This window comes from Candoia aspera, chromosome 8 (genome assembly GCF_035149785.1).
Source record: "Candoia aspera isolate rCanAsp1 chromosome 8, rCanAsp1.hap2, whole genome shotgun sequence".
Taxonomy (NCBI): Eukaryota; Metazoa; Chordata; class Lepidosauria; order Squamata; family Boidae; genus Candoia; species Candoia aspera.
This window is the reverse complement of record NC_086160.1, coordinates 68674335-68695805: the sequence shown is the minus strand read 5'-3', so window position 1 is coordinate 68695805 and position 21471 is coordinate 68674335. Positions and strand designations below refer to the sequence as shown.

General features: G+C 42.0%; 1 protein-coding gene across 1 annotated transcript in view; it reads left to right on the top strand.

Annotated features, from left to right (window-relative positions):
- The first annotated feature begins 2290 nt into the window (after window positions 1-2290).
- FRAS1 (Fraser extracellular matrix complex subunit 1) overlaps window positions 2291-21471 on the top strand; it is a 175422-nt gene continuing 156241 nt past the window's right edge. Inside the window, exons 1-6 of the mRNA XM_063310434.1 lie at window positions 2291-2455; window positions 5804-5897; window positions 8702-8745; window positions 9114-9261; window positions 10665-10808; window positions 11410-11544. Of these exons, the coding sequence (XP_063166504.1) occupies window positions 2363-2455; window positions 5804-5897; window positions 8702-8745; window positions 9114-9261; window positions 10665-10808; window positions 11410-11544 (658 nt within the window). The 5' untranslated portion in view covers window positions 2291-2362. The remainder of the gene's footprint in view (window positions 2456-5803; window positions 5898-8701; window positions 8746-9113; window positions 9262-10664; window positions 10809-11409; window positions 11545-21471) is intronic.

Sequence of the window (21471 nt, the reverse complement as noted above, 5' to 3'; positions counted from 1 at the left end):
TGGGGAATTCTGGGAGTTGAAGTCCACACATCTTGAAGTTGCCATGGTTGAGAACCACTGGTCTAGCAGCTCTGTGCATCTGAAGTGAGCCGCAGCTCCTGAAAGATTATGCCTTTCAATAAAATTTGTTAGTTGGAAAAGGGGCTTCCAGAATCTTTTTGATGTTTTGCTACCATAGACTAAGTACTGTGTCAAACAAGATGTCTTCTTACTGTGTCCTCCTACTGTGTCAGCCTTCTCAGGTAGACCAGACAGGAAACACGACCAGATGAACTATTCTGTTTTATTGTAAAGGTACATTAACAGAATCTTGCAAGTCTGAAAGTACCGTTCTCCCCCCTTCTCCTTTACAGCCTGAGAAACTAGGGAAGGTCCCTTCTGAGCCTCTTGCCCTGCCCACTATCCAATTGCGGGCTCTGCTGTCTCTTATCTGACCATTCCCAAGGCAGTGTCTCTTGGCCCAGTCTCCCAAGGTCTTCCCCACATACTGCTATATCTTGTGTCAAACAAGACAGTGTAATTGTTAGATTCTGGTACAATATCCCTCTTCCTTATTCACTTTCCCTGATAAAAGGATCAGTCTTCTTTTAACCTGTTCATGCCTGGGGAGAGGACAAAACCTCCTAGCCAATCTTTGAGGATTTTTCTCTTTCTGCATCCTGTGATAGAATCTCTGGCTGAATTAAACTTAAGGTGAAGGACCCCAAATAAGTGCATTGCTTAGTTTGAGTTTTTGTCTTTTTAAATATTAGCTTTGCCACCGTGTACCTCATCCTTCTCAACCTCCTTTTCTGCAGCCTCAGATCATCTGCAAAGGCTGGAAGTTGGAGAGGGTGAAATTTCACAAATTCCCCTGAATATGTTTCCATTCTTCTTCGCTACTAAGAATGCATGCTACATAGGATGTCCAACTGGTTGGAGGATTCTAAGGATCCTTTTTTTACTTTGTATGGTTATGTTCTAAGTGATGGTTGTTAATTTTATGCTTCAGTTATTTTTGTTCATCCCATGGAGGTTTTGATTTATTTATTTATTTTTGCATATGCTCTGCACTTCTGGGAATCATGAGAGTGTGGCAGGATATAGAGTTATTAATAAATAAAAGTAGAACTTTTTCTTCCGTGGGAGAGAGGCATAGGATGAATGTGAGTGCCCACACAAACCTGTGGCTTTCTTGGCGTCTTCCATCTATTTTATTCGCTTTTTTTCTTCCCTCTACCAATGATTAGGATGAAAGTGTAGTTGTACCAGCTGGAAAATGTTGTCCAGAATGTGCTCGAAAATCCTGCTTTGCATCTGGGACAACATACCAGGTAACCCTTGGATAAAATGGTACAAAAACTAACCTGACATGAGTTGTGCATTTTTCTTTGTTCCTCACCCACTACTTGGGATTTTTGACATTAATGATACTTAAATAATACAAACAAACCTTATTTTCTTCCTGGGAAGCCCAATGAGTTGAAAGGGATTATAAGAAGAAAGGAATGTGCTGGCAAGAAAGAACCGGCCCTACCAACTGATTTAGATAAGACCATTCTTTAGTGAAGTGGTGGTTGGGAGTATGTGGTTGGAGAGAGGAAAATAGGCCTTTTGTGGCTAGGGACTTCCAGATTAATAATTAGTTCTGGATTCAGAAAATGTATAATCAAAATGGCTTGGATGCTGGTTCCCATGTCATTCTGGCAACACAGGGAATACTAAGGCACATTCAGGCAATACATATTTTTGATGCACGTTAATAGAATCATGTTTCTTGCTGAGAAGACTGCAGGATTCACATTTATATTGTCATTTGAGAGGCCCTAAGCCAGCAGGAATAATCACCAACTGAACCCAATGAATGCTCACCTATAAGAAAAGCAGAGGACTATTATTATGATTTTAACTTGTGCTTCCTTCTAGACTGCCCAAGATATTTTATCCTGCAGCCTTTTGAGGTATATTAAAGAGAAAAGGGCTGATGACCTCAGATGAGCTTCTTGGCTGAGTGTGCTTTTGACCAGCACTCTTAACCATGACTGATCAATGATCCAAACAAACAGAATAGTTCAAATAACTTATCTTTGTTATTCAGCATGGTGAAGAGTGGAAGAAAGATGCCTGCACCACCTGCATATGTGACAGAGGAGAATCCAGATGTTTTACAAAGACCTGCCCCCCACTGACTTGTGGGAAGGTAATTCCTGATCTGAAACCTTGGAGATTTTCTGGGAATTTGCCATCTTCCCATTTCCTAAAAATCTCACTTGCCTATTCATAGGGGGAGATCAAAGTGCGTCATCCTGGGAAGTGTTGTGAAGAGTGTGCATTTTCCAAGGGCAGCTGTGTGCACAATGGCACCATCAAGTACCACAATGAGATGTGGAATGATACTGACTGTAAGTTCTGTATCTGTGATGGAGGACAAGTCGCTTGCTGGAATGCTGAGTGTGCCAAAGTGGATTGTGCCCCGGTAAGGAGAAGACTCAATTTTCAAGTTATCTCTATGTTTTGTTTATTCAGAAGATTTCTAAGTGGCTTTTTTACTCAAGCGCCTGGAAACATCAGGGCCAGATACTGAAATAGTTGGTTCCCAGACTGATAAGGATTCGGGAGATAAGAACACCGTTAGAAAGTAAATCAAAACATCCCTAACGCACACAAAAATAAATAGCTTTCAATGGAAAAAAGTTCACTTGTGGAATTCTTGTAACTCTACCCTGTTCATCTCAGGAAATCTAGCTACAGAGGACTCTGTGAGAATTGTGCTTGGAAAAGACTCACTTTCTGTTCAGGGAGCTGCTAAAGAGCCTAACAGATATCCCAGCTTCACTTTCAATATTACCAACTGCATTTGCATTGCCCACTGATTTCCTTATTTTCATGGGGAGAGCAAACTCCAAAGCAAGAATGGGCAAATTGTGGGCCCTTGGCCGTATGCAGCCTAAACCCTCTTTTTGCAGTTCCCAGTGGTGTCCAAGAACAGGCTGTTGAAATTTGATGACTTCTGGCTAATGATAAAATTTGGTGTATTTTGAGGTTCAGATGATTGAGTCAGTGTGACTCTTAGCAACCAAATGGATGGATTTTCTCCAGGATGGTCTGTCCCCAGCCTGGTCCTTCAGGTCTTTCAAAGTGCACCCATTGCCACTGAAACTGAGTCCATCCACCTTGCTGCTGGTCATCTTCTTCCTCTCTTTCCTTCCACCTTTCCCAGCATTAGAGCCTTCTCCAGAGAGCTGGGTCTGTCTCTGAAGTAGGACAATTCGAACCTTGTTCAGAAGGAGTGCATTATGTCTCTGATAGAACCTAGAAGAACATGCCCTTAAAAAAAAAAAGGCCCCAAATCCTTCCCCTTCCAATGCCATTGTTATATCACTGCTGTGCCTTGTAAAACCTTCAACTATTAACTAATTCTTTGCTCAGCTCTTGTAGAAAAAGCAATTCTCTGTTCATTTGCTTGAACTCAAGCAGACCTCTCAGGGTTTTGGCACAGTAGTGTCTGCCATTGCTTCTCTTTCACATAAAAAAGTAGCTTGTTCAGGAGAAATTGTGACCAGTCTCTCCTTGACATGAGAAATGAGGTCAGAACAGAAAGGTCAAATCGGGGACCTGCGATGAATTTGAATGAACCAGGAGAGCCAGGGGCTGCCCAGGTAAATGGCCAGCTTCTATAGCAAATCTTTATAGGCCTTTCCATTCAGATGAACCAATGCACAGCCTGCTATTCCAACCCCTTGTGGAAGTCTGGACTTCATAAGATGGGAAATTGGGGAAACCTTGGAAGCTAGTAAATCTATGAGAACCTAATATAGCAAAACGAGAAGACTTTGATCATGTAAGAATAAGACCTGAGTCCCTGACTCAGAGTCTATGGAACAACCTCCCAGCCTTCAGGGTCATAGCACTGCTGGATAGGCAGTCAGAGGGGTGAGAGGTACAGAAATACAAGATTACAGCCAAAGTCTCTCTGGGAGGCATTGTTACTTCTAAGTAGACCTGGATTCCTATCAGGTCCATGCCAGCTGTACATACTGGGAGTAGACGCTTGAATCTTTATAGAAGCTCTCCATTTGGGATTAACCCAGTGCCAAAAAATCCATTGCCTTTGTACTCCTATAATCAGCTACTGTATCTGGGTTGGCTTCATAGACTCTTTCCTAGTTTGGATTTTGACTTTGACTCGTCCTGGGTCTTCTGGATTGAAACTTTGAATCCCTGGCTTGATAGGCTCTCTATCTCTTGACAGAATTCTGTCTCAACCCTTGGAGGCATGTTGATTTACCCATTCAGTTTCCTCTGCCGCCACTTTACTGTATCCATTGAATGGTTACAATCCCACCTATACCTGAAAACTCTTGGTGCTGGGTGATATTCCAGTGTGCAGCACTGATGAATCATCAGTGTAAGTTCTCAGCAATAGACACAATGCCAGCTCACACTCAGAAGATGGGCCTTCCTTCCTTGCCAGGTTTTTGCCCTTTTCAGCTAGAAACAGAATCGTTATGCAGAGGAATAGAAAAGAACTCACCGAACACATTATGCAAAATGAGAGACATTTTGCAAATTTGCATTGTTCACACAGCTGGCAGAATTCGTTTTTGTGGATGTAGAAATTATATATATAATTTTTCATCCAGATTGTGTCCACTGCTCCTTATTATCAGAGCTGTATCCTAGCTCATTGGCCCCAGAGGTATTATCAGTGTTATTCTACTGAAATATTTTATAAGTTGGCTCAAAAGCTGTCACAAAACCCCCCCACTCTTCTATTTTGCTCTGTATTTAGGACAGAGCAAAGGAAGGCAGAGTGAAATTCAAGCCACTTCTCAATGAATTTCATCCTTCATTAGGGAAGAATTATCTTTTCTGGTTACCTTATTCTGCTTCTGCTCTAATGAGACTGTGATTAGCTGTATCTAATGCTGGGAGGGGTCTCTCTCACTTCCTCACTAATAATTTTTGGGAAGTAGGAAAAGTCCTGACTTTTCTGGAGGGTCTACACGACTGGACAATCATTTTGTGGTCCAGAACTTTAGTTTTATGATGGGGGGGGTTAAGAAGCAGGGTGTTAATGCTTTTATTTGCCTTTGATTTTGGGAAGTGTGAGAAAACATAATGCTTGGGGAGGTGACAGTATGGAGCCACAAGATTCTAGGACGCCTGAGAATCAAAGGTTGCTTGTCATTGATATAAAATCACCTTGAAGTTTGGGTCAAATTGCAGCTTCAATGTTTTACATGTTCTTATTGATCCTGCTGTTTTTCTGGGCTGCTGTTTTGTGGGTTTACAGTTGTTGTGAACCACCTAGAACTCTGCGCAAGATAAGCAGCACCAGGGTATGAAGTCTTTAGATGAGTAAGATTACAGAGTGACCTTGTACATGTCTTTCTTTCTCAGTCGAACCAACCTCATGGGGGAGGTTGTGGAAATCAAAGACTCAAGTACCGTGTTCAGCACCCTACTTCACTGGAGGGATATTGTCCTGTGAAAATGAGGTGTTCGGGAAGGTAGACAAGCAACTTGCAACCTCCCACAGACGTGATTTGATCCATGAATCCCCCTTCTCTTCCATGAATTGACCTAGTGTCAGCATTGTGGCATTTCAAGGAGAGTTTGTGTGCAATCTTTATACAGCCACAATGATACTTATCGTTTTGGAATAGAACTCAGTGATGGAATGAGACTGATAAAAGAAAATAGGATTGTAAGGACTGTGTTCCAGTAAAAAATGGCCAGCTTCCCAGTCTCTCTTCTCAGTATCATTTTAAAAAAAAAGCTGATTCTGAGTATTTTGTTGTAATGTTCTATTTCTCCACAGAGTGAAGAATTATTTCATTTAGAAGGCAAATGTTGCCCTGAATGCATTTCAAGAGGTGGGCCCTGTATTTACAAAGAATATACCAAAGATGTAAGTAGCTTGCTAATTTAGTGCATGTAGAGTTGCCAAGGTATCTGGCTAGAAAAAAATATATTCAGTAGCATAGAATCATGCAGTACATATTGGTCAGTTTACACTGACATCATGCAAATGTAGAAATTTGTACTACAGGGTTCTAGCTTGTGCAGAAGTAGGCAACCCCTCAACCTTCAAATATTTTTGACTTTAACTCCTATCAGCCCCAGTCAGCAAATCCAAAGATAGTTCAGGCTGGGGATTATGGAAATGTAGCACCAATATATCTTGAAGCATTGGATTAAGGAAGATCAATATGTATCATAAGCATATCCCATGGTCATTTATTGCAGCCCCCTGTCCAGACCTGGACTCTCCCACCCCATTGACTATCTATTTAATTTTCTCTAAGGCACAAACAGAAGTCTTAGAGATATTTGAAAAGTTTCCTCTCAATTACTGATTGATTGAGTGGGATTACACCACTCAATAATCTTTTACAGCACTCTTCTATCTAAATATTTGCTACTTTATAATAATTTGGAACAAATGAATGATGACATTAACAGCTACATTTGTACAACTGAATGCCTACCAACAGTGCAATCGATACAAGCACGCACACACACACACACACAATCAATTTTGTCTAAATTATAACATTCAAGTCTGCATTTCCCTTTCAAGCTTACAGATGAGGACAATTTAGCTGTCTGTTACTGTGGATGTATGTGATAGTTTTTAAAATCTTGAGATTTGTAGACAGATGTAACAGTATGGCTGAGCAGGTTTCATCCATAGGTGTGAACTCTCTATTTAGAAAGCACAGGGATTGTGTTTTGCTTGATGCTGTTTTACAGCCCTGTACTAGCAGCTTGAAGCAGGCAGATTCTGCTTCTCCAGGAGAGCAGGTAAATAATTTTAAATGCTGGACTTACTGGTCTGGTAGGGGGCAAATCCACAACTCTACAAATCCAAATGTGATTAGTTTCATTCTGTGAAGTCTTCTCCACCCAACTTGTATTCTGCTGAGTGAAGATTCCAGTGCTTTATGCATAGCCCAGAATAAGAAAATACCCTTGAAGTGTAAGTGATGCACATGGAGTGGACCAGGACTATTGAATTTCCTGACTTGATTGGGCCTTGTTCTGTGGGCTTGGTCCACATGGTGATGCAAAGAAGAACTCAAGGTTGTGTGCACACAACATATTTAACCAGGACTGTGAGTGCGTGTGGCTCTTCGAGATGCATAGATTTTGATGGCAACTTTTTCCCGTGTAGTTAGCCCCCACATCAGTGGCTGTCAATCATTGGTTGATTGTCCTTTAGGAGACAGAAAGAGCTTCCTATGAACTCTCAGAAAGTTTCTGCATGTTGCTGAGACAACAGTTTTTGAGTTATTTGTAGCCAGCGCTTGCCACCGTGATCTGTCCAAGGTCCTGACGTGTTGTGTTGTGCATGTTGCCCATTCTTTGTAGATGGCTGTGACCTTGCCTTTCAAATAGGTTCCACTGCTACGAAAGGCCTCTCTTGGGGTCCTTACGTTGAGCTGGGAACAGGAGAAGTTTAATGGATAGAGACACCGTGGAAGTAATTCTCCTTGCTGTATTTAAAGCCTCGCATTAGACAGAAGGAAATCGGCTCGCATGTGCTGAGAATAATTGTCATGAGTAAGGATGGCGAGCAGGGGGCTCCCATCCAGACTGTCAAGCGCATGCGTAGCACTGAGGAACTGTTCAGCCATTCAAAGAGACACAGATCGGGACCGCCTTAACCCTTGGGGGTTATATGTCTGGGTTTTCCCCACGCTTCTTCAGTTTGTTAGGATTCCTGTTAAGTACTAGTAATAAATATTAGAGACCAGTTCATTGTCTCAGTGTGTTTCCTGGTAGTTAGGACATCAATCCTAACAAACTCAAGAAGCGTGGGAAAAACCCAGACATATAACCCCCAAAGGTTAAGGCGGTCCCGATCTGTGTCTCTTTGAATGGCTGAACAGTTCCTCAGTGCTACGCATGCGCTTGACAGTCTGGATGGGAGCCCCCTGCTCGCCATCCTTACTCATGACAATAATTGAGATAAACCTTCCCAGACCCAATGAAAGAGGCCGCTTTTCTTACCTCTGCTGTGGCTTTTTCCTCCTTCAGTTAATTTCCCACCAAGTCTAGGTGGCTTCCTTCATTCCATGTGATTGGATCAGGCAGTCACTTCTAGTGGCAGAAACGATGACATTTACCCATCTCAAGGAAGCAAACCCATGTCCACTAACTTGCAAAAACACAGATAGGGTTGCCTCTTCGGGCCTGTTTTGCTTCCTCTTATGTGTTCAGCAAAAAGATAGCCCAGCAGGTGGGAAAGATGGTTTTGGGATGTAAGGGCGACCCCAGTGTAGTAGAAATACTTCAGTTAAATCACGCGAGTGGTCTGCATGCTGAGCGGGATTTCTTCTCTTTGGAACACAACTGGAGAGCTCTGTTTCCCAGGCCTAATAAATAAATAAATAATAAATAAGCAATAAAGCTTAATTGACTTATGCTGGGATAGAACGTGGCTGGTTGAATGGTGAAACTTTTGTGTCCGGATGATTTACTGTCCTTCCTGAAAGAGGGTAGGGAGTTTTCTGCTTGCGAGCCAGAGATTGCAGTTATTTATCTCTGCTTAAGCCCCACTTAGCTCAGTGGAACTTACCCCTGTGGAGGTACGTATTTGGGTTGCACAACCCCCAATGAAAAGCACCACAGTTGCTGTTTGAACGACTTTCAGGAGTACCACTGGCCTCTTGGCTCTGCAAGTGGACGCTGTGGATCTCTTTACTCTTTGCAGTTAAACTGTTGAAAGGGAACTCTAAACAGAGCCAGCGTAGTGCGGTGGGCCCACAACTTGGGTTTTTTGTTTAAAAAAGTTATTTAAATAGTGTATCAGCAAAACTTAAAGATAAAGAATGAAGCATGCCTAGACAGGCATGTGTGCACACAGAAGCACACACCCATAAAGCAGAAGCATACAGAGTTTCTGATTTAGGTTGGTGAAATGTACGTTCAGCCATGAAGTTGGGCCAACTGTAATTGCTCAGCATGATCTACTTTGCAGGGTTGTCGTGCGGATTTCTTTTTTAAGCAAAAAAGGAACATATATGCTGCCTTTCGCTGCTCAGAACAAGGCTGAACAATAGTTCATAAATAAATAGGATTGGAAAGTTATGATGTATCCCAGCCTTTATCCTTTTCTCATGCAGAATGGTAAAAAGTGGAAGGAAGGCCTGTGCCGTGAATGCGAATGTCTGGACTCTAGAGTGATCTGCTATTCTCGGTCTTGCCCAACTTGTCCCCTGGGAAGTGTGGCTGTTGCTGTTCAAGAAGAGTGTTGCCCTCAGTGCAAGCCAGGTATCTGCAAAACAACTTGTAATGTATTTACAAACAGCTGTGGTTTGCTCTTTTTAGATGTCTAACTTGCTTATTCTGATAACTTGGAACAGGATCTTTATGTTTAGAAGCATCTGGTTTCAAGAAGCGTAGGCACACTTCCTAAATGTTATCAATACATTCTACTGAAAGTTTTAAAGAAAACATAAAAGCTAACACCAGCTAACAGAAAACAGAGAGAGCAAAGAAAGAAAGAAAGAAAGGAAAAAAAAAAGGAAATTACAAAAGTGCAGTGAGAAGGAATAAAAAGAAATGGAAGCAGCTTCCGATTTTCTCTGCAGCAAATATAAGGATGATTACAAAATTATCTCTTACTGTATGATTACAAAAAAAGCTCACTTTTTTCTATTATCCATTTTTTTTTCTCGTCATCAAAATCACAAGTCATACTGTAAGTGCATTTTTTTCTGTCCCACACAAAAAGTCTATAAGGGGTTTATACTTCCTGAATATTATCCTTCTTCCGCCCAAGGACATCAGAAAGCCTTGCCTATCAGCAGCTTCTGCCACCCAAGTAAAACTTCATTCTGTAGATACGAGCAAGCAGAAGCTGTGATGGGTAACACGTCCTAAATATTATCCACTGCAGCTTCTGCTTGCTCATACCTACAGAATGAAGTTTTATTTGGGTGGCAGGAGCTGCTGATAGGCAAGGCCTTCTGATGTCCTTGGGCAGAAGAAGGTGGCCTCATAGATGTATGGGACAAGCCATGACGATGCAAGTGATTTGGGTGGTGACACGATGTACATGACATCACTCCCTTGCCCCCCAGAACACTTCTAATGGGTCTGTGGAGATGGGAGGTGCTTGGATTTCCTTACTGGCTTAGATCTGTGAACTTGAGAATAGCATCTGGCCAGGTTTGATGGAAAGGGTACATGGTGGGAAGGAGAAACCCTTCTCCTGGCTGCTGTCCCACCACGCCATGCTGCCTTCCTTCTTTTTAAAATCTGCCTTTGCCATGGGCATCTCTTCTCCCTCACTGCCCGACATCATGTTACAAGTATAATCCATTTATGGAGTCTAGCAGAGACCAGACAGCTTGTGTCTTAAGGGGGATGCGGCCCATGAGGGCAGTGGAATGGTCAGAGGCCTAGCATCTCACACTCCCATGTTGCAAAGTTTGGTGAACAAGTGGTCATTAAACGAGGACCACCTGTAATGTGAGCAAGTTGTCCTTAAACAAGTCTTGTCATTGAATCTGCTCATTGAAAATCAGTGCAAGGAATTCCAAAGGGGTTCTGACCTGGTGCAGAAGACGCTTGCTTGTTTTCTTGCCATGCAGGAGCATCCTTGTATGTGAGCAGGCGAGCCCATCCTGTACTTCCACACCCCAAATAAAGTTGTCTCATGTTCACAATAGGTCAGTGCCATTCTGATTGCTTGACCTGCACCCAGGCTTTTGATCGTTGTGATGTCTGCCGAGAGTCCCCCAAGTTTCTACAGAACGGGCGCTGCGTTGACAGCTGTGGGCTTGGCTTCTATCCGGATGCCGGCCTTTGCTTAGGTAAGATTAGCCTCCAGTTTGCTGTGTGATGTTGAAGCTTCTTACTCTATAGGTGGTGCTGAGAGATCTCAGAAGTTGCCCATTGCTTTTGAACATTAAAGTGGATACAACTGTTCTAATGATTTGTCTCTTTCTAAAATACCATTTTATTACTCTGTTCCTGCCCTAACAGTTCCCCAGAACAGTTCAGAGCAATAAACATAGTTATAGTTAGAGAACATGTAAAGCCCAGAATAAAACCTTTAAAACAAACACCATAATCAGGAAGGTTAATCCTTATAAAATCCTGATAGAATAGCAACAATAACTGATAATCTAACTTCAGTTGAATCAAATCAGTCTTTATTGAAGTCATTGACCAGTGTATGGTATCTATTATCAGTATCAATATCAAATATCTATATCTATATCTATATCTTTATAGGTTGTCAGGAATATATTATCTTTTTTCACTATTGCTAATACTTGGGGGATATTTGAAATCTCTAATCAGCACCTGGAAAGCTGTATCATGGATCCCAAAGATCTGGCTCAGAGGAAACCAAACCAATTCAGTTTTTTACAATATACTCTTCCTTTTTTTTCTCCCTGCCTTGGGCAGCTTGTAAAGAGATGTGCTCTACTTGTACTAGTGAATTTGGATGTACTTCGTGCCAAGGTTCGCTGCATTTGAAGGATGCCCAGTGTGTGACATCATGCGGGGAAGGGTTTTTCCCAGGACCTCTCCAGTGCACAGGTAAGACGTAGAGAAACCGCTGTGCTAGATACTCTGAACTCTACCCATCTCTGAACAGAAAAATGAGGTAAAGGAGAAGTTGAATAACAATGAATTAAATTGCAAGAAAAGATAATGCAAAACTCCATGTGCTTGCTTATTAAAGTCTTAGTGCAGTGAGCTACAGAGATCCTGGGACCCATTGCATCTGGCCTGTGAAGTGGTTAATAGCACCAGCCTATCTCACCTGTACCTTCCAAGTTCTCTTTAGGTGAATAAAGTTGTCCCGTACGAAACTGATTTCCATCAAAGGAAAGACAGCTTTGAAAACACAGCTCAAGCTGGCTGCTAGGATCTTCAAAATTATTTTGAAGCTATCTATTAAAAACCAGCCACAAGAAAAATGGAGGGTGGGTGTGTAGGTGTGAGAGATCCCACCATTCTTTCTTTTGTTTGGCACTAGCCATTTTATCAGCCTTGCTAAAAGATTAGATTTGGTCTAATTCCTGCATTTGAACAGCGGACTCACCATGGCCTTTTGCTGGGGTAACCTGAATTCTTTTGGCGTGAATTTGCAAAAGCTTGCAAAAGCTTGAAAAGACATAACTCATTTTTGTTTGAGGCTTCTGGCATCCCAGGAATTTCAGATGGGTTTTGGCAAGGACTAAGGGAGTAGGAGGTGAGGGGGAGAAGGCACAGAAGCAGGGTTCAGCCCTAGACACAATGAGAGAGAGAGTGGAGACAGAAAACAGTGAAAGCCCAACCCAACTCAAGTTCAGATTTGCTCATTTTAATATTGTGCAGGATAAAATCCCGTGCTTGTCAATCCCGATGTGTTCAGTGGTTCTTAACTACCCTAATTCTATTCCATTGTATGCAGAGGGTTTTACCACCCATGAAGGGCATTTGGAAGGCAGCCTTAAGTTTCCTGATAATCTTTTTTTTTTTAAATTTGTTCAATTGTGTCCGATTCTCGGAGACTGCCTGGACAACTCCCTGCAGTTTTCTTGGCAAGTTTTTTCAGTAGTGGTTTGCCATTACCTCCTTCCTAGGGCTCAGGGAAAGTGACCGGCCCAAGGTCACCCAGCTGGCTTCGTGCCTAAGGCGAGACTAGAACTCGCGGTCTCCCAGTTTCTAGCCTGGTGCCTTAAACATCAAACTGGCTGTCATAATCTTGCATTACGAAAACGAACACTCAACAGCTTCAGCTGCAAGCCTGTTAAAATGGTTATGGTTGCTCTTACCATGAAAATCACCGGTGAAATGGCATTACCAAAAGGAGAGCCACATTGTCTGAAATAGCAACACGCATTTCATCTTAATGCTGTTTGCAATGTTGTGATAGTCTGCAAGGGGAAAACAGTAGATTTCTGCCTGATTTTTCTGGGGTGGGTGATCCTTTTTTTCTCTAAAGTCAAAGATTCAGTAGCCAGAGTTTGTCAGAGGGAGATCCTTGTTTTTTGTTAAGGATGCAAGTTCTGCTTTTTTTTTTTTTTTTGCCTTGGAGTCAATGTTGACTCCTGGTCACTGCCTGGACTAGTCCCTGCAGTTTTCTTGGCAAGATTTCAGAAGTGGTTTGCCATTACCTGCTTCCTAGGGCTGAGAGAGAGGGACTGGCCCAAGGTCACCCAGCTGGCTTTGTGCCCAAGGCGGGACTAGAATTCATAGTCTCCCGGTTTCTAGCCGGTGCCTTAACCACTACACCAAACTGGCTCTCCAATTCTGCTTTCGGTAATTTGAAATTCCAAGAAAAAAGTACCTGTGGCTTCTGCAATTCTGTGCTAAATGTTTCTCTGGCTTCCCATTGGTTTTACATGTTGTACAGTGCTCCCTAACCATTTTCAGGTAGATTACCAAATGTTCACTGCAGGAAGAGTGAGAAGTAGGCTGTCTTTCTGCCAAAGCAGTCCTCCCAAAGACCATAATCAGGTATAAAGGCAGTTAAGGATGGCTGATTGGGAAGTTTCAACTCACAAAGAGCTAGCTTCTATAGGACAGCTGTCTAGCAAAACTGGCCAGGCTCTTCCAAGAATCACCTTTCATTAGGGAAGCTTGCCTTTTATGAAACGTTAACTGCCTTTGAAACCAGAAAGTTGAGAATCCGAAGCGCTTAGAAAATGAGAACAAGGATATTCTGCCTGCCGCTCCTGCTGGCAAACTTCATGATGTGCAAATAAACCATCAGGGTGCAAAACCAGAGGCCAGATGCCAGTTTTGCCCTTGTGCACTGAACGAAAAGAACATGGGGGCAAATGTATAGTTCTGTTCTCATAAATTAAAAGGAAGGGCTCTTCGATGAGGTTGTACGTAGTCCATAGGTCTTGTGTTCAGCTGTTGTGTTTTACATTTTCTTCTTAGTCCTCTTTGGAGTGTAACAGATGACTCCCTCCAGCCCCGCTGCAGTGGAAAACAGCTACTGCTCTCATTTTATAACCAGGGAGCTGGTTTTGCAGCTCCCTCCATCCGTATTAGCATGCATGGATGTCGGTGGGAAAAAGTTGCTGGGAATTTTTCTCTGATCTTTTCTCTGGGGAGTTCCAACAGTTTGCTGAATTCTACTTGGCTGCCTTTTTTGGCATAGCAACAAAAAGCAGTAGACAAAGCACTGAGTTTCGAAACGGGTTCGTAACTCGTATCTTTCCCTTTCCCTACCCCAAGTTCTGCTCTATGACTGAAGGCACAAATAGCAAAGCAGCGAATCAAACTAATATTAACTACAGCCCAATATAGGTAGTCCTCGCTTAACCACCACAATTGGGACTGGAATTTCAGTTGCTAAGCAAAGCGGTCATTAAGCGAATCCGACCTGATTTTGCAATGTTTCTTGCAGCGATTGTTAAGCAAATCACTGTGGGCATTAAGCAAACCACGTGGTCATTAAGCAAATCATGCGGTTCCCCATTGATTTTGCTTGCCAGAAGCCAGCCAGGAAGGTAGAAAATGGTGATCGCATGATCATGGGATGCTGCGACGGTCATAAATGCAAACTGGTTGCCAAGTGCCCAAATCGTGATCACGTGACGGCAGGGATGCTGCAATGGTCTGCAATGATGCTGCAAATGTGAGAACCGGTTGTAAATCAGTTTTTTCAGCACTGTAGTAAGTCCAAAACATCACTAAATGAATGGTCGTTAAGCGAGGACTACCTGTACTCTGATGTTGCATGAATATGAAGGATAATTGACCCAGTGTCCATGCACTTTTTAAGAAGTGCATGCTGCAACTCGGTGAAATCACTATTGTCCGACAAAGAGACATTTATCACATTTCAGTGCGTAAACAAAACTCTAGAGACCCCCAGCATGGGAACAGGAAGGGATATTGCAAGCAACCTGCTTTCCATATGAATATGTGCAGAGCATGGTGATTTACCACTTTGCCATTTCCTTTTATTTCTGTTAAAATATACCTGCACCTTGCTGCTAGAAAAAAAAAATCCAAAGAAATCACTTAAAATAATAACAGTGCAAAAATCAGGTGACCCAAATCAATATTCAAAATTGCAGCCAAGCAGTAATTTAAACCAACTTTTTCTTTCCTTCCTCCTGCAGGTACAGCCTAGGCCTAAGTAATATATTTTCGGGAACCAAACTCAGTTCCCATCCTTTCAGCAAAAGTCTGCTCCTGGGGAGCCCTATCTTTTTTCAATTCCACAACTTAATTTAGATGAGAGAAAGAATTGTTCCATTATGACTACAGTTAACTTGTTGAGAATCAAGAACTCACGCCAGCCCCTGCCAAAATGCTAGAGCTCTGCTGTAGATTTTCATCTGTATTCTTTCCTCTTCTGAGTTAGAATATTTTTCAAGGAAACATTTTTCTCTCTCAAGTTGTTTTCCTTGCAACTTTTTGATGGCCAGGGGCTGCACTTAAGATTTTATGGATGGCCTCCTGTCTTGATTGCTAAAATGAATAATCATCTCCCCAAAAGTTGTTGAAAATACAGTGAGCAGGTTGCATCTTTTTGTCCTATGTGGTTGGCAAAGTTGTAAAGCTGAACAATACTGGAAAATAATTTATTATAGAGCAGAACACATTTGAAAGTTGTAATTTCATTGCATCCTGAGATATTCTTACTACACTTCCCTAAAGCATACATCCCTTCAAAATACACTGAATTAGGATTGTGTATGTTAAGAGCTGCAAAGATTCTATATGGCTTTTTTGCGGGGAGGGGAATCTCTGATTCACTCTTTGGAAGAATGGCTGACTAAATGGTGGAAGTCTAGAATAACTTTGTATTTTAAAAATAAATCCAACATAGAATTTAATTCTAATTGGAAACCATTCTTGGACTAAGCTGTATACATCAAATCATGCTACATCTAAGGTGTGGGTTTTAGAATTCATACCTCTATTTGACGTATAATTTGCAGCATTGCTTCAGTGTATTGTTTATAATCTTTGATCTTTTTTAGTTACTTTAACTGTGTTAACCAAGAACTTCTAGCTTAAAGTTCAACAGGGGCATGTGGGTTTTGATTAGAAAATGGATATGAAATATAACATCATAAGCTTCTGTGGATGCACTGGAATATATAGTTTTATGATATTTCAGGTTGGTTGTTTATCTGCCCATTTTTCACTACCTGTATCCAATTCTTCTATTTGTGTCATCTCATTTTCTATATTTTTTCAAAAAGATACAGAGAATTGTTATCTATCTATCTATCCATCTATCTACCTACCTACCTACCTATCTACCATACAGTACTGTATTGTTGTATCTTTCAAAAAGATATAATAATACAGTACCAGGAAAAATTATGGGTGGCTGAGGGCTTTGATGGGCTGTGTTATGTGGCCAAATGGTTAGAGGCAGGATTTTAATTTCTTTCTCTAACTGTTTTTGGAGAGGCAGTTTGACAGTTCTACTATTAAACATATCTAAGCAACTCCAGATGACAGATCCCAGAATTCTCTGCAAAGGCTGCATTGGCTAAGGAATTCTGGGATTGGAAGACCCCACATCTACAAGTTGCCAAGACTGGGAAATTTGGTTTATGCTAGTTTTTTTTTTTGGCTAATGACAGGAAACTGTCACCAATATTTGCCAGCTGTAGTCAGAGATGGCTCCAGCAATTGCAAAAATACCGTTTAGGAGGCATGTGAAATTTGGGCCTCAGGTTGCACACTGCTGCTCTACAGGAAAGGCTAAATAAGGTTCCCGTTCAGCCTTGGAATATACCTGGCTGATTTCCTTTAGAAGAATAATGGCTGAATTTGTAATCAGAACCAGAACAGAAGCTACATAGGTATGCCTTCCTTTTTCTATATGTGTCAGCCTTACCAGGTAGACCAGGCAGGAATCACAACCAGATGAGCTAATTCTACTTTATTATAAAGCTACATTAACAGAATCTTGCAAGTCTGAAAGTACAATTCTCCAACTGCCTCCTTTTCTGAGTCTCTTCTGAGTCTTTTGCCCCACTCACTATCAACTGAGGGCTACGCTGTCTCTTATCTGACCATTCCGTAGGCAGCATCTCTGGGCCCAGTCTCCCAAGGTCATTCCCATATACCATTACAATATGCTCTGATACTAGAAAATTTTGTAACTTTTTAATTGGTCTGGACCTTGTGCTAGAGGCCTCAAGACCACCTCCCTTAATGGAGGAGGGTTGTATATAGCTTCAAGTGTTATATTAGTACTAACTTTGATGGGATTTGAACCATGGTTGAAGGGTTGAACATAGGACATCTACTATGGATTCAGTGACCATATTTTCTTGGAAAATATAAAGAACAAACCTAAAAAAGGGGCAAATCTGAAAGAGGTTCATAAGGATTTAAGAAAAAAATTGTTTATAACTGCTTTACAAAGGAAAATTCAAGAGCGAAACCAAGAAAATAATTAATTAAATCAAATAAATCTAAAGGGCAGCTTTCTGAAATAAAGGACTGTTCTTTATAATAAAGGATGTATGGTCACTGTAACTATGGAAGATGCCTATTCCTGAAGAGTCCCAATAAGGACAAAACTGGTCGTGTAGAACCTCCTAAGTGGCCAGTAGCTAATATAACATCAAAAAAATAATGTTTGTGACCTGCCTTTGCACACTGCTCGAAGAGGCTCTCATGACCTAACTGTAAGCTCTTTTGGGTTTTTTAATTAACCAGTGAACCAGGAGAAGATTCCTACAGTGGTGGGCCTTACCCTTGTGTTATTGCTACCGTATATCATTTGTGTTGCTAGCTACAAGAATTGTAGAATCCTAGAATAGAAGGAGCTATTGGGGCCAGTGAATCCAGCCCTTACTCTATGCAGTAATCCTGAAGGATGGCTGTCTGGCCTCCACTTGAGTAGATCCATTGGTCCTACAGTTGAACTCCTGTTCCAAGTTTTTTTCGAACATTCAGCTGGCATCTGTACCCTGTAATTTAAGGTAATTTCTCCATGCCTTCACTTGGGGATGATAGAAAATTTTCTTGGACACAGATTGTTCTTCCATTTGGGTACTATTTTTCATAGCTGTACGTTTTTTTGTTTGTTTTTTTTAAGATGATGGTTACATTGCAGAAGGGCTTCTGCAGGGATGTTTCCAAGAATCTTGGTCTGGCTCAGGAGTTTCACCTTGAAGTTCTTTGTGGAATAGGAGTCTTCCTACTTCTCAGACTGAGGAAGACTTCAGATAGAATTAAAGGACCACCGAGGCTTGGTGGATTGAGTGGGCAGGTTGAGAAATGGAAGGGGAAAAGGAAAATTCTGTGTTACAATTAGGTTTCCTCTTGTAAAGGAGGTTCTTTTTTCATGACCTGAGGCCACTGTATGGAATTCTTCAAGCTGTTCTTTTCTCTTTGCCTCCATCTCTTCCTGTGGTCCCCACAAGCTTTCTTCCAAAATGAAGATCATTGTGCAAACCAATTTGCTATGGTTCTTTCTTCCTTGACAGATACTTTTTTTAAAGAACTGTAAATTAATTAAAAAAGGGAAATTGGAGATTTGTAGGGAACATTAACTGCTCAATTATTATTCATGAAGTCCATGGGTGACTTTGTAGTTGGGGTTCAGACACAGAGAAAACTTCCCATCTCAGAACTGGGCAACAGGATTAGAATCATATCTTCAACAGGGCTCTAACAAACAGGGTATGGGTGTGTGTTTCCTAGTCCAGGGTGCAAATCTTTTCTCAAACCATGGGTTGCATTTATTCATTCTGCAGCATGGGGCCCCCAAATAGGTGGGAACAGAACAAAGAAGAGCAGGGCCACAATGAAAATTGAGGTTGATTTAATTTAGCTTAAAGGTATCAAAAGATAGTGTGATTACCTATGTGGTGTAGTAGATAAGAGTGCCAGACTAGGACTGAGGATACCCAGTTTTTAGTCTACCCTCAACCACAGAAGCATCCTGGTTGACTTTGGACCAATCCTTCCCTCTCACTACAAGAACCAGGGTGGTATAGTGGTGATGATGCTGGAGTAGCAGCAAGGAGACCCATCTTCTAGTCCCCCTTAGCTACAAAAGCTCCCTGGGTGTGGTGGGTTTCAGTAATGCCACTGGTTCTCAGGAAGGAGGAAGCACATTCCAAGGAGGAGGGCAAGATAAGAGAAAACACAGTCCAGGGATGGGATGTGGGAAGACTTAAGAGGTTCAGGCTAGCCCTGCCCTAGAGCCTTCCAGGTTATTTCTGCATAGGTTAGGTAGAGTAGCTTTAGTCTGGCAAGATTCTGTCTATACAGTGTGAGCAAATAAAGAATGGAAGTTTGACTGGATTGATTCATTGTTCTTCTTGGGCTGGGCCTGACACTGGGTGACTTTGGGCCAAGGTCTCTCTCTCTCAGTCCAAGCACCAGTGTGGTGTAGTGGGGAAAGTGCTGGACTAGGAGTGGGGAGACCCTGGTTCTAGTCCCCCCTCAGCCATGGAAGCTCCTTGCTGACTGTGGGCCAAGATCTCTCTCTCTCAGCCTGAGGGTTGCTGTTGAAGGGCTAAAATTGGAAGATATATGGGATATAAATAATCAGTCTAGGCTTCTGTCATTCCAAAAATTATAATTTAGGGCTCAGTTATGGGAAAAGAGGTTGGGGGCTACACCACGGCTCTCAGTGGTGTATCCTGTCCCAGACCAAGAGAAGAGAGAGGAGATGCTGGGGTGTCCTTAATATATGGGTTCTCAATCTTTGCAATACTTTGACTTTTAAAAAGAGAAATCAATGTATGCAATCACTTGAGAATGAAACTACTACTAATAAATAGATACAACTGCTGTGATTAGCAGGTAATTTTGACAGATAGCTACACCTACAAGTTTAACCATCTCTTAGACTCACTCTGGACTTTACACAAGCAAAGGGAGAGTGAGTTTTGAGTGTGCAACACAGTGTCAGCCTAAAAAAATATAAATGACCCCCCCCCAAGTTGCATGGGGCCCCCCATGGTGGGTCAAGACCCAGTTTGTGAACTCCAGCCTGAATTCACAGGGGCTGATTCAATAGATGCCTGACCTCTCTTCCCTATTAAAGTCATTTAGGGAAGCTAGATCAATATGTGCATTAATTAGTCCAAGGAGAATAGGGAAAGACGTCTTCTCAGTGGCCCCTAAGCTCTAGAGCAGACATTCTAGCAAGATGCACTGGAGTCTTTCTTAGCTCAGCATTGGGTGGGGTGTAACACTTATGTTTGAGAGAAAATAGCTTTGGGGTTTTATGAAGCTGGAGCAGTCTTTACAAACAGGAATAAGAAAGAAACTCTGTCTCACCAAACATAAAGAGTAAAGGTTGAGATGGGGACATTGTGGAAGGCCATTGCATTGTAGCCATGCTAGTTATGAATAACGGGTGTTCTTGTCTCATATTTTTGGAAGGTGCCAGATGAAGGGAAGTGGGTGTAAGACATGCCTTAAGATTTCCCATTCGTCTTTCAAGGCAAATCCTTTCTTCACTCTGAAAGAAATTGCGTCCCCTTCAGTGAAGGCCTCAGCCAAAGATAGCCTACTTGTCTGAGACACCATCATTTCAGTGGTTCTTTTTGTTCTTCCATTACGCTATGGCACTGCATACGGAGAGTAAAAGGGATTTTTCAGGAGAAGCTCCATGCTTCTAAGGATTTTTTAATTGCTGTTTAAAAGGAGGCAGTGAGAGATCATCATATGGGGGCTCAGGAAGGAGTTGAACAGCTGCTGGCATTTGGTCCCAAGAGGAGTGGGCAGATGTGTGTGTGATCCTGCTACTGTATTTCAGGATGCTGTCTCTGGAGAAGAAGCTAAGATTGGCTTTGTGGCAAAACACAAAGTAAGCAACATGAAAACAAAATGAAAGCTCCTATTTTGATCTTTCGGGTGATGGATTGATGCTGCGTTGGGTAATGCTGTTTCCCTGGGCGTTTTCTTAGCACCTAACACCAGCTTAACCTGGGAAACACCTTTCAAAGCTTAATTTTGCCTGTCCAGTTTGACCATCGAGGGTCTGCTCTGGATTCCCCACCCCACCCACAAGAGGCTAAGGGGCCTTGGTCCAAGAGACGGGCCTTCTTGATTGCAGCCCTTGTTTAATGGAGCATCTCCATGCTTGCCTTGTATTCAGGAAGGTTTTTGAAATTATTTGGGCCTTAGAGTGTTCTGGGTCATATCTATTTTTACAATTGTTTTAATGATTTTATATTATACTGCATTTTAGAGTCTTTTTTTTAACAATTACATTCATTTATATTTGTTTGGGTACATCACCCAGAGTCTTGTAGATTGAGCACATTGTAAGCCCTGTAAATCAGTCAGTCAGTCAGTCAGTCAATCAGCATTTAAGCAGGCCATATATAAGACCCCACAAGTCTCCATTGCTCTTCTTTCTTTACAGAATAACTTGCAGAAAGCCCCAGAGCTCTGTTTCTCAGGAAGCATCCACCCACCCACCCATCCCAGAAAGCACATCTTCTGCACCTCCCTCCCTGTCTTCTGCCATTCCCTTTGTGGCCTACCACATCATCTTACTTTTTTCATCTGGTGTCAGTG